Raw genomic sequence first — 26644 nt, 5'->3', positions numbered from 1 at the left:
GAGGACATTGACGGCTACACAGGCCCCTTGATTCACCTGGAATTGGAAGAAGACGCAAGCCCCAAGTTTTGTAAGGCTCGTCCTGTGCCTCTTGCCCTGCAGGGGCCTATGGAAGATGAACTTGATCGCCTGCAACATCAGGGCATCCTCTCACCGATACAGCATTCCAACTGGGCAACACCGCTGGTTCTCGTTCGGAAAAATGATGGAACATTGCGTGTGTGTGGTGACTACAGGAGCACTGTTAACGCAGCGGCGAAGAAGGCCTCCTACCCTCTTCCAACTACAGCGGAGGTGTTCGCGAATTTGCGCGGCGGAACCCTCTTCTCGACGTTGGATTTGTACCAAGCCTACCAACAGCTGAAAGTCGACGACGAAACAGCAGCGCTCCTCACGGTGAACACGACCAAGGGACTGTTTAAAGTGAATCGGCTCCCGTTCGGCGTATCCGCCGCACCTGCCATCTTCCAGCGCATGATGGAGGGAACACTGGCCGGAATTCCCGGGGTGAGTGTTTACCTTGATGATATTATTATCAGCGGGAAAGATGCTTCTGAGCACGCACATCGTCTTGACCAGGTTTTAACAAGGCTAAGCGAGAGAGGCCTACGCCTCAAGAAGGATAAGTGCCACTTTGGCATCACGTCAGTGGAATTCCTGGGACACCGAATTGACGCCAATGGGGTGCACGCCACCGAGAGAAAAATCGAGGCCATACTTCGGGCACCACAACCAACTGACAGAACATCTCTCCGAGCTTTTCTTGGGTTGATATCTTTTTACGACCGCTTCTTAAGGAACAGGGCAAATGTCGCAGCCAAGCTGTACAAACTGTTAGAGAAAAATACGCCCTGGAACTGGAAATCGGAGCACGAAACCGCCTTCGAGGAACTGAAACATATGGTCCGCACTTGCACAGTACTGGCTCATTACGATGAAACCAAGCCCCTTCTTTTGTCCGTAGACGCGTCACCGTACGGTATCGGTGCGGTGCTGGCTCAGGAAGACGCTCTTGGCCGAGAGGCACCCATAGCATTCGCTTCGCGAACATTGGGAAGCGCGGAAAAGAACTATTCCCAGCTTGACAAAGAAGGATTGGCGATAGTATACGGTGTCAGCCATTTTCACAAGTACATCGCGGGTCGGCACGTGACCGCATTGACAGACCATCAACCACTGATTGGTATCATGGGCGAAAAGAAACAAGTGCCGTCAGTACTATCGCCTAGAATGACTCGCTGGTGCCTCAAGCTAGCCACCTATGATTACAATTTGGTGTACAGACCAGGCCAAAAACACCAAAACGCAGACGCGCTCAGCAGACTCCCGCTGCCAGCACAGGTTGATGAGCCTTATCCGCCAGGAGACGTGCTCATGTTGGTTTCCACGCCAAGCTTTGAACTAGCACCGAACCGACTTGCTGAAATGACCCGACAAGACCCAGTGTTGTCTCGAGTGAAAGCAGCTGTCGGAAGCGGCGAATTGCGCAAGCTTGCCAATGAAGAGTTTGCAGCATACAGAAAGCTCGGGGCCGAGCTCTCTATTCAGGAGGGCTGCCTTATTAGGGGCTGCAGGGTGGTCATTCCTGCAAAAGCGAGAAAGTGCGTGTTGGGCCTGGCCCACGAAAACCACAGAGGAGTTGTCGCCATGAAAGCCTGCGCTAGGAGTTACTTTTGGTGGCCAGGTGTTGACAGCGATATTGAAGAGGTGGCAAGAAACTGTGTAATATGTCGCCAGCACCAAAAGGCACCAGGCAAGGCACCTATGCCTCAGTGGGAGCGCGCAACGACACCTTGGCACACCATTCATGCGGACTTTGCTGGCCCTGTGGAGGGGAGGATGTTGCTAGTGGTGGTCGATGCGTACACCAAGTGGCTGGAAGTGCGCTGCATGCGCAACATCCAGACTACCACATTGATTGAGGAAATGCGAAACCTTTTCGCAACGTTTGGGCTCCCCAAAAAGCTAGTGACAGACAATGGCCCGTCTTTTGTTTCCTCAGAATTTGAGGAGTTTTTAAAGAAGAACGGGGTTACACATGTCACAAGCGCCCCCTACCATCCCGTCACTAATGGCCAGGCAGAGAGGATGGTGTCCGAAACAAAACAGGCGTTAGCCAAGAACCAAACAGGAACGTTTGCATGCAGGCTGGCGCGGTTCCTACTTAAGCAGCACAGCACCGTATCAACGGCAACGGGCAAAACACCAGCCGCATTAATGTTCGGGCGCGACATGGTCACCGCGCTCACAAAACTCCAGCCCCAGCCGCCTGAGGAAGCACCCTCGAACACCAGGGGCTGCAACTCCGCGAGGGAAATTTCTGTGGGGCAGTCAGTATTCATCCGGAATTTCATCGGCAGCCCTGCATGGATGGAGGGAACGGTGACGGAGAGGCTCGGACACAGGTCTTGGATGATTAAATGTGAAACGGGAACATTTCGAAGGCACCTAGACCACATAAAACCCGGTGTCGAGAAGAGTCAGGCGGAAAGCCGCATAGAAAGCGAGCACGGAGAGCAACTCGCAACAACTCGGCAAGCTACCGTGCCGGCCCCGTACATGCTGGATCCACCAGCAGATTCCCCAGTTTCATCAGGGTTCAGCCTAACAGAAGAGCCAGGGCCACAACAACCAGCGACGCAGCCGGACACGACAACGGCATCACGTCCGCAACGACATCGCCAGCCCCCAGACCGCTACGGGGACTCCATCTAAGAGGGGAGGGATGTGATGTTCTACAGGCGACGCACTGCCGCTCCCGGCAAATAGGCGTGCCGCCGCTCCGGGACTCGCAAGCACCGGCTTCCGGTCACTCAGCCGCGCGGCCAGAGCGACAAGGCAGATTGGGTTACGTTTTCCCTTCACGAGGGACGCCGCGCACGGACCGCGCCTTCGCGAGCAGGCGCCGTTTTTTGGCAATAAAGCAGTTCGTACCCAGCAGCCGAGCGGTGTGGTTCTTCCCAAGGAAAACCCCACAACCCCGCAACGTAACACAAATAGCCATCAGAATTATAAAGTGAGGTTGGCTAGCACCTGCACATTCAATAAACAAGAAACTGGTGCGCAAGTACTTTAAGGTGGCGGTCTCACTCCGGTAGCATGAACACGTCGTTTTTGTCACTTTTCCAGCTGATGCGGAGGCTGTTCTCCGTGTTTTATATAGTTGACTTATATATAGGGGTGTGCGAATATTCGAGTTTCGAATTCTAATCGAATAATACCTAATCGAATAATTCGATTCAACTTTCGAATAGCTAGTATTCGAGGTTTCGAATAATTCGACAGGACGAATATCTGAAGCGTGACAAAGGCCAATGGTGCAACCTGGTTCAACTGTGGTGAATCGAACTAACGCTAACGTCGTTACAATAGGCCTTTCGTTAAAACTTTCACTGATATCCTGGTTCAGAAGAGAGTGCATGTTTATTTTAAAGGAGATTGTCATTTCCACATGTAAAGAAACGCGTGAGAAAATTGTCAAGCCCTTCACAACTTCGCTTCTGAAACGAAGGCACGGACTTCTTGCATAGTTCGGTCGCGTATGCCGCAAGCGCCGTAAAACGTCCCGGTATTGGCCCACGAAACCCTCGGTGATGATTCACATGAGCAAATTTGTTTGTTCACGCTGCGAAGTCGCACTGCCGCACCGCACCAATCGTTCAGAAACTTCCATCGATCTCGCGCGCAGTTAAAATGCTGCTGTGAACGGCCGCCCGAAGATTTTAAGCCCAGAACACCCATGGTGATGAAGCGCAACATTACCGTTGTCAGATGAACAGTATTCCGTGACCATAGAGGAAAAAAAAATGAAGAAACTAGCTACCGTACCCCCCCCCCACCACCCCCTCCTTCTCTGTTAGCCGTTAAGAAGGTAGGAGTGGCGCTGCTGACTGGAATGGCGGCTCTTCTATCGACATGCCTGCGCGCCCATAAAAGCTGCAAAAAAAAAATAAAACGAACAAGCGCGTAATAAAGCTGTCACCAAGCCGTAGCGCCCCTTATTTGTCCTTTTTCTTGCCATAACTGGCGGTGCACGTTTCGTGTAAATATATACTATTCGATATTCGATTTGATATTCGATATTTTTGGCCACTATTCGGCACTATTCGATTCGTATTCGATTCGAGATGAAATTTCACTATTCGCACACCCCTACTTATATATCATTGAAAAGCTTGATCTTTGTACATTTCAAATACTATATTTATTAAAAACAAGTCAACCATTATTATTTGGGGATGGATAGCCAAGAATAAGGGCATGTTACACGGTTTTGGGCGACTGTGCCTCAGCAGCGACCATTTTTTGAAAAATCTGCTACAGTTACAGCACTGTTCTTTGCACAGCACTTTCAAGACATATTTACCTATTTCCTCAACGTAGCAAATTGATGTTGGACTTCTACTTTTTTGTTGCTTAGCTTTTGAAAACAGCCAAATTTAGTAACTTTCGCAGCAGATTGTCCAGTAACTATTTGCTAGAGAAAGTTCATTTTCGGGGCGTATGTAGAGGATAAGGTTTTCCGCCTGAGTGCTCAATTTCATCGATGTGCACATGCTACTTTTTAAATTACATTCATCTAAATTGGGCGATATTCTCAATATAGGGACCTACCTTGGCCCATTTTCGTGGAAAGCTACTGAAGTTCCATGGCCGAATTGGCTCGTAGAGAAACTAGAGTCCCCGATCTATTTCCTCAACGTAGCGTTTTTCAATAAAACAAGCAGAAATGTGATACGAAGCTCGTAAACTGCCTTAATTTTTCATGCTGAAAACGTCAACAAAAGCGGAGAAATCTTCAAACTGCGCTGAAATCTCGGCATGCATTGCTTAAAATATAACAGTTACGGTCTCCTTATATAATTATACACACTAATCACACACAGATACTGCAGGAACACTGAGAAATCTGCATTATTCCTATCACTACAACGCAAATCTTCCTCTAGCGCCACCTAGACGAACAACACGAAAGCGCTGACTTGGAAAGCTCCCCATCTCCCAGACTGTGGCGTTCGAAAACATTTTACCTTAGGGGAGAATGTCTTTTCTAACTTCAAACCATGCCTCAGCATCTGTAAGTCTTCTCTTTTTGTCTGCCCTTCTGACGGCTGCGCGGGAGAGTGTGAAAGCAGGTGTGAAGCATGGGCGTCGGCAGAATTTTGCCTTAGGGGGTGCAAACCCGTGTTGCATTGCGGCTGGGGGAGGGGGGGTGAGAGAGAGAGCTGGCATAGCTTCGTTGGGGGGCAAGTGCCGGTGTGGCTTGAGGGGGGCAAGTGCCTCTTTTGCACCCTCCTGCCTACGTCCATGGTGTGAAGTCCTCTGAGAGTATGGGGTGAGGGTCGTCAAGTGAAAAGAAAAGCCGTACCCTCGGAACGTCCCCCTCGTGTGTGTGCGTGTGTTTGTGGCCCCACTCGGGCGACCACGAAAAAACGAGGGGTGTGCAACGACAGACAAAAGAAAGCAGAAAAACGGACAGTGCGCGTGCGATGCGAGGGAACTGAGTAGATCTGCGTGGGCGAAGTATGTTTTGAAAAGCATCTCAGTTTTCCTTTTTTTACAAAAAATGTAGTTTTCCAGAAGTGTCGTTTGCTGGGCTTGTTCATACGAATCCACAGCAATAAACATAACACAAAATACAAAGGGGATAACTGCGCTACCTGACACACACGTAACAACCATAGACATCATAACTACGAGATGAGGCACATATATATAGGAATGACACAACTGTTTTGTACTTGCTGTGTGTTCCTTTCTGCCACTGCTAACAAACTAAACACCACACAGTTAAACTAACTAAATTAACAATTAAACACAATTAAGATGTATACCTCCGCTTCTACAAAATGTAGGCCACTTGAATTTCTTTTGTACAGGCTTCCTTTCCTTTATGCGTCGCAGCATTTACCCTGGGTAAAACTACACTCACAGAATAGATCGAGTAAAAAAGGAGTCTTTGTCCCACAACAATAATCGTCATTTATTGTGCCTGCCTTTCCTTGCATTATCGCTGCACGCCCGGCACTTTCTAGTCACGAACGGCACGTGCGTTATTAGCGTGACAGCATTCCTGATAGGAAATTGGCCAGCGCTGAGTTTTCAAGAAAGGAAACGCAAGCAAGCCAGATGACGATTATTGTTGTGGGACAAAAAGACGCCCTTTTTACTCGATCTATCCTGTGAGTGTACGGCACGGTAGGAGTAAGTGTCGCGAAAGTAACCCATCATGTTCAACTGCGCTTGCTGTGCTCTGTACTTGCTAGATTAGGCTACAAGCGGAAACTTGGCAGAATACGCTCGCTACGATTCGCCGTGTATCATATACTTTGGCAAGTTATGCATTGCACTGTTTCGCTTCATAACGTGGGTTCAATTTCCGCCTACGACAGGCGCATTTCCATGGCAACGAAATCCAGGAACACACGCGTATATATTTCTGTGCACTCTAAGTGTTCAGGAGTGCCCCATGGCAGCATTCCTCTTGATTACATCAAGCTAGCTCCAAGGGGACGCGGGCGCTTGCAAACTCTTCACTCTGAGTCAAAACACCATGCAACAAGGCGCTCGCATGGTTACCCTGCCTCCGCCCCCGCTTCTATCACGCACGCCTTTAGACAGCCTGAGGTTACAGCCTAGGAACTGCGAGCTCACTTTGCGTATTTCTCTGATTCATTGCTCTTGCTTTGAATGATTGAACTTTGGGGTGTGGAACGCGGTTTCTGTCAGCCCAGTATCGCAAACTTCACACCTAAATTTGTATACCTGTTTGCTTGAATCACAAATAAAGTTTATATAAAAAGCCTTAGTGGTAAGCTTCGGCCGTATTTGCGGTCACCCTGTGGCATGTGTGGGCACATATTCATTGCGATTTTCCGAATGGTCTACATCTCTTCTGGCACTTGGATTTGTATGTTTCGGCCCTAAAGAGTAGGCCTCCTAAGTTTTTTATTTCTTCAGTAAACCTCCTCAGGCAGGGTTTTACAAACGGCAGGTAGCATACATGCGTGATACGCTTGGGGTCCCGGTTCGTTCGCTGCTGTATATCCTTGTGCACAGCCCATATCGGTGACTACGCAGCACGGGAAAATCACCTGCGACACCATGGCTCAATTCCGCTTCGTGCGACTTTTTTACTTCCTGCAGGTTAGTAAAAAATGTTCCCTGTTCGCTAAGCGCACTAGCAACAGATGTACTTTGCTTTTCCCGTGCCCCCCCGCACTGTGTACCGCATATGATGAATACGTTCATGTACTTTCTAAGCTGTTGTGTTGCGGAGATGTTGAAAGCAACCCCGGTCCCGATGAATGGCAAAAAGAAGTGCTAACGATGTTAAGAGAACTAAAAGCTGAGACTGGTAGGCTAGCCCAGGGCCAAGTTGATATCTCGGCTAATGTTGCAACAGCGCAGAAGTCTTTCGAAGAAATCGAAGACAAGTTTGTCGCCATGAATACGCGAATATTGAAAATCGAGGTCCAATGTGACAAAATCGATGACGTAAAAGAACGGCTCAATCTAGCAGAAGAGGCCGTGAAAACCTTTGAACAAACAAGCACTGTCATGAGTTCACGCCTTGACGACATTGAAGACGGGGCGCGTCGCGATAACCTAATCTTTCATGGTATCCCGGACGCTAAGGAATCGTGGATACAAACCGAGGAAAAAATTGTAAGCCTTCTGACGCAACATGTCGACCCGAACATAACTGATGATGTAATTGAGCGTACACATAGGTTAGGTGGCAGCCACCAAGAAAACAGGTGTAGACCTGTCATTGTCAAGTTTAGTCGTTTTAAGCTTCGGCAACAAGTTTTTTTTTAAGCGAGCAAAGTTTAAAGATATTAATGTTACAGTCACAGAAGACTTTTCAATAGCCACACGAGTTGCACGGAAAAAACTATTTGAGTTTGCAAACTCATTGCCACAGTCACCAGCCTTCTCAGTTCGGCATAAGTTGTATGTAGGTAACACCTGCTACATTTATGACAGTGCAACTGATGGTATACTAGAGAAGCAAACTCGTAAGACTACCACTCCTGTTCCAAACGACAGTGTCACCCAAGATAAGCCATCGGGTAGTCGCAATGGACCCGCCTTTAGTACTCGTAACCACAAAAATAATGCGAATTCCGCTCATTCCAGTCGTTCTCACAAGTAACAATTAGCCCGCCGAAGGTAGGAATGATCACGTGACTGCTCTTTTCAAAGTCCCTGTTCTTTTTTCCAACATAAGGAGCATTATGAAACACAGGATTCAGCTTAATTCTATGATTTCCTCAATGGAGGCAAAATTAGTAATATTAACCGAGACATGGCTCAACTCAACGGTGGAAAATACAGAAATTTTCCAGACTGACGTCACATATGATGTGTATCGGTGCGATAGAGAAGATAGACAGGGTGGTGGCGTATTGATAGCCGTATCTCAAACAATTTCCTCTTTTCAAGTAGAAATTGTGTCCTCACTTGAAACAGTCTGGGTTGGTATTTCAAGTAAGCACACAACGATTATATATAAGGCGTATGCTATCGTCCTCCAAACTATACATCGTCATTAGTCGATGAATTTAATGACGTTCTCGGCTATGTCGTCACTCGGTATCCTTCGTCACCAATTTTTCTTTTTGGTGACATGAATTTTCCTAACATCACCTGGCACACTGGCGTTCCTCTGCTCGACCCCTTTTCAACACAATCCCAACAGTTCCTAGATTTTTGTAATTGTTTTAACTTCACCCAGGTTGTAACAAAACCAACAAGGGTAACAAGTGAATCGTCTAATACATTAGACCTAGTTTTGTCAACAGATCCAGACTTCATCGAGACTTTATCCAGACTTTATCTTCCTGGTCTGAGCGACCATTTGGTGCTACATTTCTACATCACCATGTCTTTTTCACGTGCAACTGAAGAAGACAAATACATTCGGGACTACCGCAATGAAGATTTTGATGCCATTAACCAAGACGTGTGCGCGTACTTAGACACCTTTTGCTGCAATTTTGATGAGAGAAGTATACAAGGGAACTGGGATGTTTTCAAAAGCGCAGTTACTAATCTCACCAATGCGCACATTCCCCTTCGACGCATACAAAACAACACAAAAAAGACCATGGTATAACACGCATCTTAAACGTTTGTCTAATAGAAAAAAGCGCCTTTTCCGCACAGCCAAGTTACAAAATACTACAGATCGCTGGGTAGCTTATCAAAATGTTGAGGCATAATACGTGGAAGCGGTACGTGCTGCTAAGAATCGTTTCCAAACGCATACGTTGCCTGAACTGTTATCAAGGAACCCCCGGCAATTTTGGAACGTTATCAATTCTAAACAAACTGCGGATTTATCAATCAACAATGACTCTGGTGAACCGCTACCAGCATCTGAATGTGCCGCGTTATTTAACAAACAATATTTTTTTCGGCCAATTTCTCGGGAAACACTGCTGCACCTGTTGACGCAGTTGTGTGCCGTGACTACTGCTCAATGTTTCCGATCACTTTCGATTCTGCGGGAATTGCGAAGTTAATTCACACCATAAAAACATCCTCATCATGTGTGACTGACAACATCAACTCAAAGTTTCTCAAACAAACAAGCGCATATTCGTCTCTCTTCTTGTGCAAGATTTTCCAGCAGTCACTTCACCAAGCAACCTTGCCGCTGGACTGGAAGGTCGGTATGGTTGTGCTGATACACAAGTCTGGTAATAAACACTCCGCTCTTAACTATCGGCCCATTTCACTAACGAGCATTCCATGTAAACTAATGGAACATGTACTGCACTCACATATTACAAAATTTTTAGAATCGGATTCATTTTTTACATCGGCCCAACACGGTTTTATGCGTACGTTTTCCTGTGAAACCCAGTTGCTTCTTTTCACTCATCACCTGCACACCATTCTTGATAAACAATCTCGAATTGAATGCATTTTCCTGAATTTTGCAAAAGCATTTGAAAAAGTCAATCGCGCTTTACTAATGCATAAGCTCTCCTGTCTCAACCTTGACTCGAATGTACTGGCATGGCTCGACAACTTTCTAACAAACCGTCTTCAGTACGTCACTGTTAACGGTCATGACTCGCCGGAAATAAGCGTAACATCGGGTGTACCACAGGGGTCAGTTTTGGGACCACTGCTGTTTTTAATATGTATTAATGACCTACCTACTGAGTCTCTTCATCCGTTCATTTACCGTATTTATTCGAATCTAAGCCGATGTTTTTTCGAAAGAACGATGTGCGAAAGTGGGGGGGGGGGGGTTGGCTTAGATTCGAGTACAATAACTAAGGTTTTTTTTTTTCTGGCCTTGCGAATTTCGGGGGTCGGCTTAGAATCGAGGCCGGCCTAGATTCGAGTAAATACGGTATATGCCGACGACTGTGTGCTTTACACAGAAATACGTACCGATGATGATAAGAACATCTTGCAGACAGACTTACCTAAATAACATTAGGAATTGGTGCGATAAATGGCTTATGAAATTAAATCCCAACAAATGCAAACTAATGACGGTCTCCCACCAGTTTGATAACTCAACATACAAAGTGGGTGATGTTTATCTTGACCACGTGTCGTCATACCGGTACTTAGGCGTTACCATTTCTTTCAATCTAACATGGAATGCCCATATTAACGTCATCACGAACAATGCTAACCGTACATTGGGATACATACGTCGAAATTTTAGCAACGCCCCACTTTCCCTGAAGATGCTCCTTTATAAAACCCTCGTGCGCTCGAAATTGGAGTATGCTGCTGCTATATGGAACCCCCACCACGAAAACTTGATTAGGTACCTTGAGCTAATTCAAAATAATGCTGCATGTTTTACTCTATCGGATCATCACCGTACATCAAGTGTAACAGCAATGAAGCACCATTTGTCACTGCCACCTTTATCACTACGTCGCAAGTACTTCCGCCTTTGCCTTTTCCATAAGACCTACCATCATCCATCACTACGTAGTGAGCTCATTGCGCCTCCCACATATCACTCCTCTCGGATTGACCACCAACACAAGGTTAAAGGTCCTTTCTGCTACACAAACACATTTTCTTGCTCCTTCATACCGGTCACATCAAACGATTCGAATCAGCTACCAGGTGAGATCCTTTCCATCTCCGATCACTCCCTCTTTTGTCATTCTTTATCAGCTCACCTACTTCGCGATAGCTCTCCTTAGTCATCCGATCTACTCCCCCTCCCTACGAATTTCTGTCTCCACGTGTCAAGATGCCGGCGTTTTCCATTGGATTCTTGATTTTTTGTGTGTGTCATTTCTCTTACATCTACATTTTCTTGCTAGTACTGTATAATTTTACCACATTCACTATTTGCTTTTTGTTAGGGGTGTGCGAATATCAAATTTTTCGAATACGAATCGAATACGAATATCCACCTTCGAATATCGAATCGAATATCGAATATCAAAGGAAAAATGCCTCCACAGTAACAATATTTTATTTAACATGTAGCTATTTGAGAAAAAGAACATTAACAGCCTGACTGGCAACACAACATACACTGCTATCTCCAGAACACAATGTCCAGGCTAGCACAATGCACATCACAACACAAGCAAATATCACGGCACAATGAAAGTAATCACTAGATGTTATCATGAAGAAATATGAGTTGCTCCACATGATCAGGCAGCAGGCGCTCCCTTCTAACAGAGACACCCCCCCCCCTGCCATTGAAAAGGCACGCTCGCTTGGAACAGAAGTGGCTGGTATAGGGAGTTACATGGGGCAAAGCTTTGCCAGACTGGGGTATCTGAAGGTGCCTACAGTCCGCCACCATGGAGTCACGTGGGTCACTGTCTTTCTTCAGAAGTGGTCCCGCATAGTGAACGCGTGGTAGTGCGGCACGTTACGGCCGCATAACATTGAAAATGTACGGTTACATGATCGCCAACAGCGCTGCACGTCGGAGATGCACGAGCAATAAAGCATACGTATTGCGGCGCTCGTCGCAGGCAGATATCGTGCCTCCGTGTACTTACAATGTTTATCGCTCCTCTCGGCAACGTTTTTAGCGATACGAACGCAGCAGAAATGTGGAAGACGAGTTATTTTATGCATGATAATCGAATCGCATATTCGAATTTTTCGAATATTCGAAGTTATCGACTATTCGAATACACGATTTTCGAATCGAATACGAATATTTCGAATGTAATATTCGACGAATATTCGAAACTTTCGAATATTCGCACACCCCTACTTTTTGTGCTTTCCATATTTTTACGTTTCACTTTTGTTGCGTTTCATTGAGTAGAGATGTTATTTGCTTTAGTCTTGTTTATGTATAAAATAGCACGTTTTGTTTCGTTGTTTTGTATTTTTCATGTTGTAACCCGCTCCCCTTTGTAAAGCTTCGGCGATTGAGGGTAACAAAATAAAAAAATAAAAAAATAAATTCTTGCTGTAGCAGGAATTTGTGTCCAATGCTGATGCGGTGGAAACCCGAAGTATGACATCGTTTCACACAACACAGCTTTGCCGTCGGAAGAGTGACATCTGATTAATAGCCTCCGGCCGGGAATTTTAGGCGCGTGCCTGTAGGCATGTGTTGCTGCACTGGTGGCTGAAATCAACAGCTATTCCTCGACATCTGTGCAGTGCATGCTGTTGTGCTCGTGAAACGCGATCGAACACCTCCTCTCTGTTTTCTTTGCTCAGCTCGTGCTTTATCTGCCGCCGCTTTTGCCTAAAGGAGAAACGTTAGGGGCTAACAATTCAACGTCTTTGGAAAGTCTGCCGTGCTGAGAACTTGCGATGTCTGAGGATAGAGGGTCGTAAAATCGTTGCGTGAATCGTAAGGCTGACGAGCCGACGTAGCCGAACTGGGACTTGCACCTAGTAGCCACACAAAAAGAGAAGCATTTTTGAACACGATAAGGTTATAAAAAGTATACAGTAGAACCCCGCTGATACGTTTTTGAAGGGACCGTAGGAAATAAACGTAAGAGACGGGAAACGTAAGAGCCGAAAAACAGGAAAAACGGCAAAATATTTAGTGGTACAGAATTTTATTTCAATTCTTACGAGCAGCTCGAAAATTGGCGCGCTCAGCCGCGATCTAGTCGATGGATAGAAACGCGGAGCTTAGGACGGCCTCATCCACAGAAATGTAATCAACGTATGTGATTTTTTTAACACCAACAGCTGTAGGCATGAAAGAACTAAGCACACGCAATCACGACCGGCACGGCGAGTCCGACCGCGAACCGCACGCACGACCAAGCGAGCTCCAACCAGTTCGAACTCCTCCCGTTCTCCGACAAATAACGATGATGATGAGTCTACGCCAACGCGATGGCAGAAGTGAATGCCAATCTCGAAGGCCTTGCTTTCGCAGGCAATTACGTCATACACGCCATGTTCGTGCAATGCAAATCTCAGAGGCTATGCTTTTGTCAATAGTAAATGCCAATCTCGAAGGCCTTGCTTTCGCGAGCAGTTACGTCATAGACGCCATCTTTGCAATTTGAATCTCGAAGGCCATGCTTTTGTTTGCATCAATTGAAAGATTCTGTTGCTTGCGCCTCTCATGCGGCTAATATTACGGTCAAACGAGGCAAAGCTGCGTGAAAATGCACCATGGCCGCTCTCTTTGGTAGTCACTCGGTCGGCTCCGGGCGCACATCGCGACGTATCATACGGGAACGGTCCGACAGTTACGACGTAACAGCGGGGTTCCCAATACATTGTATCCTATGGGAGCTATGCCGGGACCGGCGGAAAACGACGTAACAGCCGGGAAAACGCAGCAGTGAGGAACGTAACAGCGGGGTTCTACTGTAGTGGGTATCGTTGTGCATAAAACGTGTTTACATGAAAGCGACAGATGCGCATCGCGTTCATGTAAACAATGGCTATTCGCTAGGAAGGTGCATTGCACTAATACGTCAGACAGGGGTGGTTTTGCGAGTCCCGGTCGAATCACAGGCCGTAAATCACGAGGAGAGTAACGGTGGCCTCCCGTCGTGCGAACTCCGGGCGTGCCTCTTTCGCTATAAGGGATTCATATTAGCGCAAAGCAAAAAATAAACACTCGAGAAGGAAGTGGGAGGGAGCAGAAAGGTCAGGCGCTGAAACCTTTCTGCTTCCTCCCACTTCTTTCTGTAGACTTTGTTTCTTTGTTCGCGCTTATATAGTGGTTCATGAAGGAGAAAAAGGTGGTAATTTTTGTCTCCCGTGCTTGACACACGGCTAAGCGCATGTATCCCTCTGACATCAACGAACTCGGCCAGCAACAAGTCTAACTCGCTCACTATAACCCGACACCACATGGCCGCTGCGGCGAAGAGAAGACAAGGGGTTCTGTAAACGGCGTCGCATCGCCTTTCTGAAACGCGCTTGCAAAGCCGATGCACTACTGTCGCCCCCCTCCCCATTCATGTAAACGGGATTATAACCGGCCAGCTGGGGCGACTCCATTCATTCAACAAGACGCTGACACGCCGTCTCCACGGTGCCTGAGTATGGTCCAGTTCGTCTTCCCACGGTAAGGAAGTGTGCCTGCATTGACAGTTTGCCGTAAACCAGCCCAGCACGCACCTCGTTCACATGAATGCGACAACTGGCGCATCGCATCCACGTAAACGGGTGTAATGCGCTGGGAAGGCACATTGCACAAATGCGCCAGGCAGGTGTGGATTTCGAAGGGTAAGTCGACTCATGGACCACCTTACACAATTGAAGGGGAACGCCGGCCCCTCGTCGTGTTGGCTTCGAGTGCACCTCTCCAATACTACACGACAGCTGTGGGGGCAGAAAGCGAGGACTTCTCGGGAGGGTTCATGCGCTCCATGTAAACGGCGGCGCATTGCTCTAGGAAAGGTGATGTGCTACCGCTGCATTCTGTCGCATTCGTGTAAACGCAGCGGGAACACGGTACTGTTTCCCACGGCAACGCAGTCTAATTGAGTTAGTGGGGGAGACAAGGGTTTCCCGAAAGTCTGTAGGCTAACCAATCCTTCCCTGGGAAGAAGGGGTGCCCGATGCACGAGGCAACACCACCAAGACTGGAGTAGTTTAGACCCCACGAGTACAGGAGATGGGGAATAACACCCACTGTGCTAGCCTGAAGCTGAGAGGCAGCATGGGGAGGGGGGGGGGGGAGGGATTGAGCGAGGATGAGAACAGGTAATAAAGTGCGTGCTGCAGCACGAAAGCTGACAGTCTGTGCTTAGTAACAGGAGACACTAGAGAACGGAACGCATTTCATTACAGCGCACGCTCGACAAGCTCAAAAGAAGCACTCTACGTGAGCAGTGGACACCAGAGGATGCCCCTAATATATATATATACACACGCCGAAACAACGCAGTGTTTCTAGTAGGGGTGTGCGAATATTCGAAATTTCAAATATTTTTCGAATAGTGTTTGCTATCCGATTCGATTCGCCCTGGAATTTTACTATTGAACTATTCGAACTTCCCAAAAACAAATACAGTCAACGTCCGATTGAAAGTGACCCCTTCAGATTTTCAATATGCTTCACCTCGTATTGCGGCAAAGCTGCCTTTCAAGCTCCGCTACGGTTGAACTTTGTCAAGACACAGTCAACGTCCGATTGAAAGTGGTCCCTAGATTTTCAATATGCTTCAGCTCATCACACTCCGGTATTGTGGCAAAGCTGCCTTTCAAGCTCCGTTACGGTCGAACTTTGCCAAGACACAGCCAACGTCCGATAAAAAGTGGTCCCTAGATTATCAATATGCTTCACCTCATCATACCCCCGTATTGCGGCAAAGCTGCCTTTCAAGCGCCGCTACGGTCGCAAATTTATTAACTCAAGAAAACGCTGGTTCCAACACGGAGATGAAAGACGTGGCAGAGTTGGGGGCTCAATGCTGTTTTGGACCTGAAATTTGGGCAGGAAGACCAAAAAATCGGACGCCGAAGCTTTTTAGCATTCAAAATTTCAGATGTTCTCATATATTGACGTCTACGAGGCAGATTTGGAACTCTGGACTTGAAGGGAACACATCCTTGTCCGCCACATCAGTTGGGCTTCCACAGGAGTTGAAAGAGGAGGAGAGGCTGAGGAAATGGCATCTTTGCCTGTCACGTGTAAAGTGTTGCCTGCAACACTTTGGTTGCACCAAATCATGTATATAAACACAATTCGGCCTCTACATTGCCTCATTCTTGATAAGACAACTATGAAACACCACCCTGCCAGTGCTTCATCAACCTAGCGAAAAGAAACACTTTCATGTTGCTTGCTGTCTCATAAGAATATGCTTAGGAATCCTCTCTTAACTTTTTCTTCTGCAATTTAGCTTCGAAGTATTCGAAAAATGTTCTAGAAATATTCGAGAAATATTCGAAAAATATTTGATTCAATTCGCACTCACACTTCAATATTCGAATTCGCTTCGCACCCAAAATTTTGCTGTTCGCACAGCTCTAGTTTCTAGGTTCGGTGAAATATTCTCAGAAAAGTCAGACACGTGTGCGAAGCAATTTTATTTACGTTCCACTCGGGGTCCGAGCTTTACCTGATGAAGCTTAGACCTCCAGCGAAACGTAAATAAAATTGCTTCGCACGCGCGGTTTTTTTTTTTTTTCACTTTTCTGTGTGTGTGTGTGTGTGTGCGCGTGTGCGTGCACGTGTGTGCATGCGTGTGTGTGTGTGTAATTTGTCTCGTATATACTTATATGTACGAGAACAGAACTTCCCGTGGGCATTTGCAAATACAGTCGACGTCCGATTTCCCGGACGCCCGAAATTCCGGACATGCCTGATTTCCCGGACTCATCTGTCGCACCGTCAAGTTCCCCGTAGAGTCAATGTATTAAAAAGTCCGAAATTCCGGACGCTTATAGCCTTCGCCATCCGATTTCCCGGACTTTTTACTGTTAACCGCCGACCCAAAGTCACCACCGACGCCGCCATTTTGGTTGTTTTCATATCCTTGAACCCACCATACTCGCATCGCAGGTGTGGCCAGCAGCACAGCCGCATCGCGTCGCGGCTGCCGTAACCTCGAAACCGCACGTGTCAATCCGTTGCCATCCGTAGCTTAGCCAAGCCAAACCTCACTGTGTTCGTTCACGTGTTGTTTTGTCAGCTGTGCCAGCTCTGCGGTCGTGTCTGCGGTTGATCGTTTGCTGCTGCGCGCTACCTTCAGTGATCACGTTTCCCGACCTTCAGCATCCACCGAGTTCCTAGCTGTTTCGTGCTGCGCTTTTCGTCGAGCGGATTCGCCCTTTACAGCAATGGCACCGACTGCTCCTTCGTCTTCGTCCGTGCCTTCGAAGCGCACAAAGCCACCTCGTAGGCTCACGATGACGAACTGCCATCCGCGGACGTTGCCTTCGACAATCTGCGCGCTGGCGGCGTGTCGATTCCAGCCGAGATAACCCTTGAGGGCTTCGCCGACGCTGACAAAGACCTCGAGCTATGTGCGGAGTTGACCGATGACGAAATCATTCATCAAGTTATGGAGGATTCCGATGACTCCGACACTGAGAACGAAGAGCCAGCTCCTACACAGCCAACGAGCTCGGATTGACGCGAGCACTGATGACACTACAGCGGCAACATGACGTTGACTGAAATTGAGGCAGACATAATTGCGGGCAAGCGGACTGTGCAAAAGAAAATAAGCGACTTCTTTGCGCCCAAGTGCTGACCTATGAGGTAGTGCCGGCCACGTCGTATTTTTTTTTTATAAACGGCTCTTTTCAGAGCCACCTAAACGATGCATTGGCTGAATTGCAATGGGAATCTTGTACTCCGGCCGTGACCCTCTCCGTCAGCGAAAAATACCTCCCAAAAAGGTGCGTTTTCACGTGCATTCGTTTTTCCGGACTGCTCGATTTTCCGGACGTTTTCGCGGTCCCTTGAGGGTCCGGGAAATCGGACGTTGACTGGAAGTCATAAAGTGTGAATAGAAGCCCTCATGTCATCATAATTATTTGGACAATAATTACTGCATAATTATAGCGTTCTCTCTACAAAATATTGCTGTCAATTCTCTCTCGAGAGAAATAAAATCTTTAGTAGATAGATCGATTATGTCAGGGTGTGTAACGGCATATAGAGTGGTAGACGTAAGTGGCCGTTTACTTGAGGAAGTACAGAGAAATAGAACAAAGGAAAAGGAGAGCTTATTATGATGACCGCTGTCTAGCTCAAGCAGATGACTGAGTAGTGACAATCAGTAAATGAGGTAGGAGTAAACGACAGCGACAGAGGGGTTATTTACATATGTACACTGTACACGGAAGGATGTGATGTTTCATGGTTCGCTTGCGATGTGACCTCCACGATAGAGTTTGTCACCCAACCTCGCATTCCGGCACTGTATGTCACGAAGAGCAGCTGGCCAGGCAGCCTACGTGAGCGGTTTGCAGCGCAATTGTTCCTCCCGTGAAAAGAACCGCACCGCTGGGGACAGGGACAAGTGAGCGAGGGTCATCACAGAAGGAGAGATAGAAAGAGGCGTCGTTGAAGGGGAGAAAAAAAAAAGCAACCCTTGCGGCACCGTGGCTCAGCGCGTAAATAGTTACACTACCAGGAGAGAGAGGCATCTCTATTCTGGATAGTTGCATGGGAGTACGAAGGCTCTCTGGGCCGTGCTTTTTTTTTGGGGGGGGGGGGGGGGGGGGGGGGGGGGGGGGGGGTCAAGCACATTTGAAACTTTTCAAAGGAGCAGCGGCGCCCCTGAAAAGAATGAATTAGTTCCAGCAGGGACAGGCTCATCGCTGTCCCGTGCTGCGACGGCGGAGAGTGCATTTTCCTTTCTTTTTTCCAAACGTGACTTGGTGGCGTCTTCTGGTGGCTCAGAATGAAACTACACTGGGGTGGGACCACCACCTTAACACTGCGCTGCCATTTCTACAGCCGTACCTCATTTCTGCATTCCAGATGGCTTCGGGCGTGTCAAACTCGCCAAGGAAAATCTCGGCAAACTTGGCCGCTCCATGGTTCTCAAGATAGCACACCATAGCTTCTGGTAGCAAGGGTCCCAGAATACTGCGCTGCGTGAGTGAGCTACCCTGCAGAGAGGTAGCGTGCAGAAATGCTTCAGCTGACCTACCTGGCAGAGGAGCACGGCACTCGTAAAGTGATACAAGACCTAAATGAAAGTAGGTGCATTCTGGCGGTTATCATCGTGACGTTGAAAAACGCTACAAAACGTCGAGCACTTACCCAAAACACATGAATTACATCAGTCAAACTTTTTTTTTCACAATAGCGTTAGGTTTTGAAGCCCCTCATAGAGCTCTGCGTTACATGACTAATTATCAATATATTTTGTTATATCACTGGCACAAATTTTGACAAAATAAAGGCTCCCATCGGGGAGTTTACTTGAGTGTTGGACGGTAAGAGAGCACTATTCACCTCGTCGAAGCGGTGTGCTTGGCAGGTGTGGGCCTTGTGCAAAAGTTCACCAATTGTGAGCAGGTTGGAGCCAGTGTAAAGGAGAACAAAGTAAAAGAAACCCGTGGCATAAAGTTGCTGCACCGCAGGGTTCTCCTCCATGACCTGCAACAGCAGCTGGGCAACCTTCTCCACCAGAACAGGGTCAAAGGTCAGCAGAATCTGTAAAACAGATTAAGAAGGGTCAGTCGATTAAGTAAACTAAGAAAATTCCCGAGTTTCACATCCCAAGGCCACTATCTGAATCGCCTCTCAGATCTGGACAAACTTTGACCACCTGGGTTTCTTTACTGTGCTCCTTAGATCTAAGTAGTACACAAGCATTTCAGCGTACCATGTCTACTGAAACGCGACCACCACAGCTGGGATTGAAATCGCGACAGCAACACAACACTACACCTACTGGATTACCGTGGCGAGTTATTTAGTAGGGTCAGCAGTCCTTTCAATCCTATTGCTAATCTACAAACTAGTCTACAGGCTCCTCCAATGAACTGTTATTTCATGGCTCCACAACACTGCTTGAGACCGATGTTACCTATCCAAAACAGTTCACGGCATTGTTCATTTCCTGCCCCGACCTAATGCCACTGAAACACACATGCCCACACAGACCAAAATATAGTATTTTAGTCATTCTACTTATTTTATGAGTGTCCGAGTTACTGTTTAGATGATCTGTACCACTGTGAACAAAATATCGAGACCCAAGGCATCAGCGAAGTGATCCAACTTGCTTCTGGTGTAATCATGAACTCTATAAAATTGCAGGTTGCTACCTATCTGAACAATCCTCGATCTCCGTACAACTAAATCAAATGGGATGTGGCCATCATAAAGGACCTGCACTATGCTTGCGCATAATATGAATGAGGAGCCAGCAACAACCACCTGCAACCTCTCGAGCGAAAATCACATTTACAACTGATATAACCAACACCAAATACTATGAAGCCAGAGTCCATGCATTCGCAAAGCTTTTTAGCTATTTTGAGATGTGGAAGTTTTTGGGCACATATGCATGTACACTTGGAAAAAAAAAAATTCCCCAGCCTATCAAAGCCTTAGTAAAATTGGTCGTGTGCATTTACATGGCTTGCGTTGGTTAATCTTTTTCACTGCATCCTCTTTTCAGCTGAATACAATTGTGAATTCTCGACAGTGCACCCAAATTCCTAAAAAGCATTTTTTCATGGATCCCTGATTCATATAAAACATGCTGCAGTGGTTTAGTGGCTATAGTGTTTCACTGCTAAGCTGAAGTGTGTAGGTTCAATTCCCAGCCATGCGGCTGCATTCTGACTGAGGTTAAATGCAAAACTCTGTGTACGTGGATTTAGCTGCATGTTAAGAAACCCCAAGCAGTCAAAATTAATCCAGAGTTCCCCACTAGAACATGCCTCATGACCCCATCAAGGTTATGGCATGCAAAACAAGTTAAGGGGGGACATGGCACTTAAAAAAAGTTTTTTATTTCTTGATCGATTTTGATGAAACTTCCTGAGTTTATGTATATTTGTGTGCTAATTTTAAATATGTAATTACTTTTCTAGTATAATGTGTAGTTTTTAAAATACAAAATATTTCATGTGCCTATTGGGGAGCAAGATCATTTCTAAACTGAGTGCAATACAAAGTAAATCAGCATATCACAATAATCTGCAATCGGAACTGTGTGCAGTGCAACAAAAATGGATGTTCTAACACGATTAGAACAAAAGTTATGGTATCTTCAACATTCATGAGTGAAATTCCAACTTAAAATTTACTCACTCTCGAATCTTCAACATACCATAACTTTTGTTAAAATGGGCTTAGAACATCCATTTTTGTTGCACTGCACACAGTTCCGATTGCAGATTATTGTGATATGCTGATTTACTTTGTATTGCACTCAGTTTAGAAATGATCTTGCTCCCCAATAGGCACATGAAATATTTTGTATTTTAAAAACTACACATTATACTAGAAAAGTAATTGGATATTTGAAATCAGCACATACATATACATAAAGTTGTCAAGTTTCATCAAAATCGATCAAGAAATAAAGAAAAATTTTTAAGAGCAGTGTCCCCCCCTTAAATTCCTTACAAATTTGGAGTCATTTTGGAGTAAGGCATTCACGCATGTGCACACATATGTGGTGGGAGGGTTCGAGCCGAGGCGGAAGGCTAAAGCCCGAGCAATCAAGATGTATGCTCCATGTCCCCAGCAGAAGTGACTCCGTTTATTTACAACTAGGCTTGTGCGAATATTCGAGCACTTCGAATATTCGAACGAATATTACAGTATTCGAATTCGCTTCGAAACGAATTTAAATTCTAGGAAATTTCGAAGTATTCGAAATGAACGAATAGACATATATAAACCGCATGTAACCCCTGTAAAGGTGGTTTCACTCCAGTGGAGGTGTGCTATACCGTGAATATACCTTTCCAGGAGAAATCCGCACTGCCGCAAAGCCCCGCTTCAAGGTTAAATGAACATACAGTAAAACCTCGTTCATTCAAAGTCACTGGGACTGAAAAATCTAGTTAAGCAGGTTTCCGAATTAACCAAACATACAAAAAGCGGAATGCAAGGAACTTTGAATTACTGGAAGTAATCAGAGGTGGTTGTTTGCTGTGCCTGCTAGTTTGCGGCTACAAGGGTTATTGTGATGCAACGATAAAGAAGACGAAGACAGCAGCGAGAAATGCGACACGTTGTGGACAAAAAGGAGAGCGCGTGGTGGTGACGGCGAAGAAAGAAAAGGAAGAAGCCGGGAGCTGGCAGTGGTGGCCATGGAGGCACAGCGTTCGAGAGGCCACGTTTCGTGAGGGCTACCCGGGTCAACCGCTGGGCAGCCTCCTGACGGGTCGCGCTCCTGCGGGCGCTGGTGACCAAGGTGTCCGTGTCCTGCCCGGTACCTGGCCGGTTCCTGCCTGCTTCTTTCCTGCGCTTGCTGGTTCCGGTCTGCCTGCCTGAACGCGTGGTCCACCACCACTCACCCTGCTGCTCACCTAGCCGCGCCGCTACGTCCCGTCTATCTGCTGAGACAGTCAACCGTCGGCCTGCTGTGCTGCAGACGTTTACCCGGGACGTGAGCAGGACGTCAACGAATGTGAGCGCATCACTCTAGGACATTCCACGCTTATTGACCTTTTCGTTTGAAGTGTATTTGAGGGATATCTGTTATGCGTGTATTGTCTTCGAAGGTTGTTTCTGCTTGATAATATATGTTGCTTACCAGCCTTATCGTGCACGGCTCCTTCCTTCATTGCACCGTACATGAAGTAAAGTGATGGTCCGCACCTTACTCTTTACAGTTATGTTTCCCAGCAATACCTAACCCCAATTTTGCCGCTAAACCAGGGAAACGGTGGGCCTCGCTGCTGCGAGCGCAAGAAAAAAAAAGGGGAAAAAAACGGTCTCGTGGTCAACTGAAATGCACGACGCGCCGACGTTGAGAGAAGCATGCGTCATGCTGCCCGCGTGTCACCGCTGTGTTGCAGTGAAGCACGTCTTTTCCGCAGGCACACATTTCAGCTGACCACGAGACCACCTTTTGTTTTGTTTTTTTCTTGCGCTGGCAGCAGCGAGGCTGGGATGCTTCCCTTGTCACCCATTAGTATCGCTACATTGCATTGCCTTGTGGCTCCTAAGGGCCATAGTTTCTGCGGATTCGCGGCGAAATCGGGATCGGGAATTGGCACATGGCAACCAAAGTTTTCGAATTAACTGGGCTCGTACTGACCGCCGCTTCAAATTATACACTCAAATTTACATTGCAAAATACGGGGCAGCAGAAATCCTTCTAATTATGCGGGATTTTGAAATTACCCTCACATCGATTGATCATTTTTTAAGTTTAAAAGCTTGTTATACCGGCTTGTATGCTCTAAGTATAGTAAATTTGACAACGTTAACATATTTTACAGGTTATCACTTGTACTCTACCAAAAGTCAAATCCTGCTACTACTCAAAGTTGCTTCCACTTCCCTTTGAACCAAAAAGAATGACATATGCATATGTCTTGCTTCAACTTTAAAAATATTTCGCTGGTTAGTTGGGTCATGACAGATATGCTCATTTTTCTTTATAATATGTGATATAAACTATTTGAATTCCCTTGGAAATTTGCTTCGACCAAATCAATTCACTTCGAATTCGCTTCGGACCTAAAATTTACTATTCGCACCAGCCTATTTACAACACACCCTTTTTATAGTACACCTTAGAGGGTGCCGCCTCATATGCATACGCATGCACACTTTCTGCAGCCATCTCACCTGTACAATGTGAACGAGGCTGGAGCGTTCGGAGAGGAGCCGCTTGGCACGGGGTATGGGGCGCACCACAGCCCCGTCCGAGTCACGTGACGGGTAGAAGGAGCAGATGGACGAGAGGACAGAGAGTACGGTTGCTGCGAGCTCCCCGTCGTTGAGCAAGGCCTGCCCCGAGGCAAGCAAGCCCCAGCGGAGCTGAGCCACGCGCACAAGAGGCTGCCAGCCGGCCATCCCCTGTGCCCAGCACAGCGTCCGCGCGGTGAGCTTGCCCTCAGCCCACATCTCCTGCAACTGTGCGTCCAAAGAGGAAGGCATCATCATCAACAACCTGATTACGTTCACTGCTGGGCAAAGGCAGCTTCCTAGTTTCACCTATAGGGAACCAGCGCTGGAGTTTCCGCGGCCGCCCTGGCGGTCAAAGCGCGCATACTCCAGCCGCTCCCGCGGACGAGAGTGGCGACTGGTTGAGGCGATGCGGGCGCGTATCGCCAAAACAAAACAAGAGGATGCTGGCGGTACTGTTGCGCATTCAACTGCCACAATACGTAGAAATGAGGGAGGACGTATCCTTCTATGTTTTTCCTTCTAAAACGTATGAATATGAACGGATGCGGCGTTGCATCCCGGCAGTCAGGCGAGCACAGTATGTTCTGCTCTTGCTCTACTGTCTAGTGGCGTCGGGCTGATTTCTAAACCGAATTGCGCGTGTCTGCTAGATTTATTCGATAGTAAGGGCCACCAGTGGAAACCGGGGCCAACGAGAGGAATTTAATCGGTGTTTTGTCGTAAAAAAAACGTACATATTATGCAGGATGCAACATATGTAACAATTTTTTCATCTGACCACCACCAAGTTCATTTCTGATGCCACCGCGTGCAATGATAGGCAGGTAGTCTGCATCATTTGCAAACAGTTACGCAGAAGGAAAGCTGTCTGTCTACGAGATGGGTACGGGGGCACGTTCGCGCCGAAGCCGCTGCAAAGTTATAAGAAATACGCCCGCGATGGATGCCTCCGTTGAACTTTACTTGTGCAACAGACAGAGTTGTCACGAACAAATCAGCGGACTACTCGAAGCTTAGCTTACTGGAGTCAGCCGATGCGGTAAAGCTTCTTTGTGTATTGGCTGCCGCGGCGAAGTGCCATCGCAATTATATGCCTCGCTAGAAAGGGGTCAAATATCTTTGATTTTTACTCGCTGTTTAATTCGCCTAACGTACTGTGTTAGTTTTTTCGCTTGCCTGTGCCTGCTTAGAATAAACGTGTTTGATCAACATCGACACTTGCTATAGCGTTTTACGTGCCAAACAAGGTATGATTATGAGGCACGCCAAAGTGTGGGAATCAGAATTATTTTTGACAACCTGGGGTTCTTTAATGTGCACATAAATCTCAGTACGCGGGTGTTCTTTGTATTTCAACCCCATCGAAATGCGGCCACCATGGCCGGGAATCTGTCCCGCGCCCTCGAGCATAACAGCGCGACACCATACGTGCTCTGCTAGCACGGTGGTTTGCTTGATCAACGTCCGCGTGCATACATACCGCAGGCTGGGCATACATATCACGGCAGAAAAACGTTGACGCAGCTACTCCTTGCCTCTTATTTTTTTTTACTGCAGTAGTGGGCAGCTGGTATCGACGCAGCACCTACTTATCAATGGAGGCTGTGAGCTTGCACTAGCTTGACACAAATCCCAGGGCGCAATCAGAAAATGGTGACGACGGAGTCGCCACCAAGGCACAGCACTGTCTCTTTGACGCCGTATGCACAGACGTAGTCTGCTCTGTAGGACTTGTCTGCGTTTTCCAATGCTTTCTTGAGAAAGTAGCCTTCAGACAAAGTTATTTTTCTAAACCATAGAGCAGTATCATTGGCGCAATGGCTGCTCGAGGTGTTCGCGCCAAAATGAAGCACGGGAACGGCACACACGCGTGCGCTCACCGTGGTACAGTGCGGCCGGTCGTTTGAGTGCGAGCGGCATGGCCTCCGAGATTAGCCGGCGGCGCGGAGGCCATGCGAGCGGCTGAGTTATGTCGCGACTCCCCGCCAGGCGCCCTTTTTCGGCGCGCCACCTATCCAGCGCTGGTCTCCCATTAACCCAGTGCTGTGCTTGCTGCGGCCACACTGTCCCACCAAAACTTTTTAAGCTCATGTGCCCAATCAACTTTCTGCCTCCCCTTCACGCACTTGCTTTCTCTTGGAATCCAGTCAGTTACTCTCAATGTCCAGCGGTTATCTTGCCTTTGCGCTACATGCCCTACTTATGCTGATTTTTTCTTCTTGATTTCGACTACGATGTTCTTAACACCCGTTTGTTCCCTGACCCACATTGCTCTCTTCTCGTCCCTTAACATTACGCTTATTTTTCTTTCCATGGCTTGGTGCGTTGTCCTCAATTTAAGTTTAACCCTTTTTGTAAGCATGCATGTTTCTGCCCCATAAGCAGACTTGTATGCGTTACAGAATATAAGTAACCGATTACAGCTACAATTCCTTTCTTTAAAATGTAATTGATTACAGTGGTCAATTACAGCTCCAGAAAAGTAATTGAGCAATTACAGAAATGTGATCCATTACTTTTGCGTTACTTTCCTTCAAAATTTTATTGCCGTAACACAATAACTCAAGTTTACTCCCCCCAAACTACAGTAAACTACTATAATTACAACAAACTACAGTCAAACCTCGTTAATACGTACCCGCTTTAAGCGTACTAACGGTTAAAACGTAGTTGCGACGAATCCCCGACCGAGTCTCATATAGCCTAATGCATTCGCTGACCGCTTAAGCCGTAGTGCTTTGTCCTACGCCTACCGGTTAGTGCGTACCCTGTGTACCGCGATAACTTTTTGTGGCATAAAATTTTGCTGCGCCGCTGAACTTCCGGACGCCATAATGTGCCGCCAAAGGTTTTCCGTCTTTTCGAGAAGTGCGTAGATTGGTCGATCACCGA

The 26644-nt window shown here is 47.0% G+C and overlaps 1 protein-coding gene across 15 annotated transcripts in view; it reads right to left on the bottom strand.

Moving 5' to 3' along the window:
- The window catches only part of LOC119395969 (dnaJ homolog subfamily C member 13), a 221893-nt gene that overhangs the window by 107083 nt on the left and 88166 nt on the right, over positions 1 to 26644 (bottom strand). For all 15 annotated transcript variants that reach the window (XM_049416836.1, XM_049416838.1, XM_049416840.1 and 12 more), the window contains exons 23-25: positions 23690 to 23977; positions 19379 to 19579; positions 18881 to 19029 (exon numbers count right to left, since the gene is read on the bottom strand). In XM_049416836.1, the coding sequence (XP_049272793.1) occupies positions 18881 to 19029; positions 19379 to 19579; positions 23690 to 23977 (638 nt within the window). The remainder of the gene's footprint in view (positions 1 to 18880; positions 19030 to 19378; positions 19580 to 23689; positions 23978 to 26644) is intronic.

The sequence above is a fragment of the Rhipicephalus sanguineus genome, chromosome 6, assembly GCF_013339695.2.
Source record: "Rhipicephalus sanguineus isolate Rsan-2018 chromosome 6, BIME_Rsan_1.4, whole genome shotgun sequence".
Lineage (NCBI taxonomy): Eukaryota > Metazoa > Arthropoda > Arachnida > Ixodida > Ixodidae > Rhipicephalus > Rhipicephalus sanguineus.
This window is presented reverse-complemented; position numbering and strand designations above follow the sequence as displayed.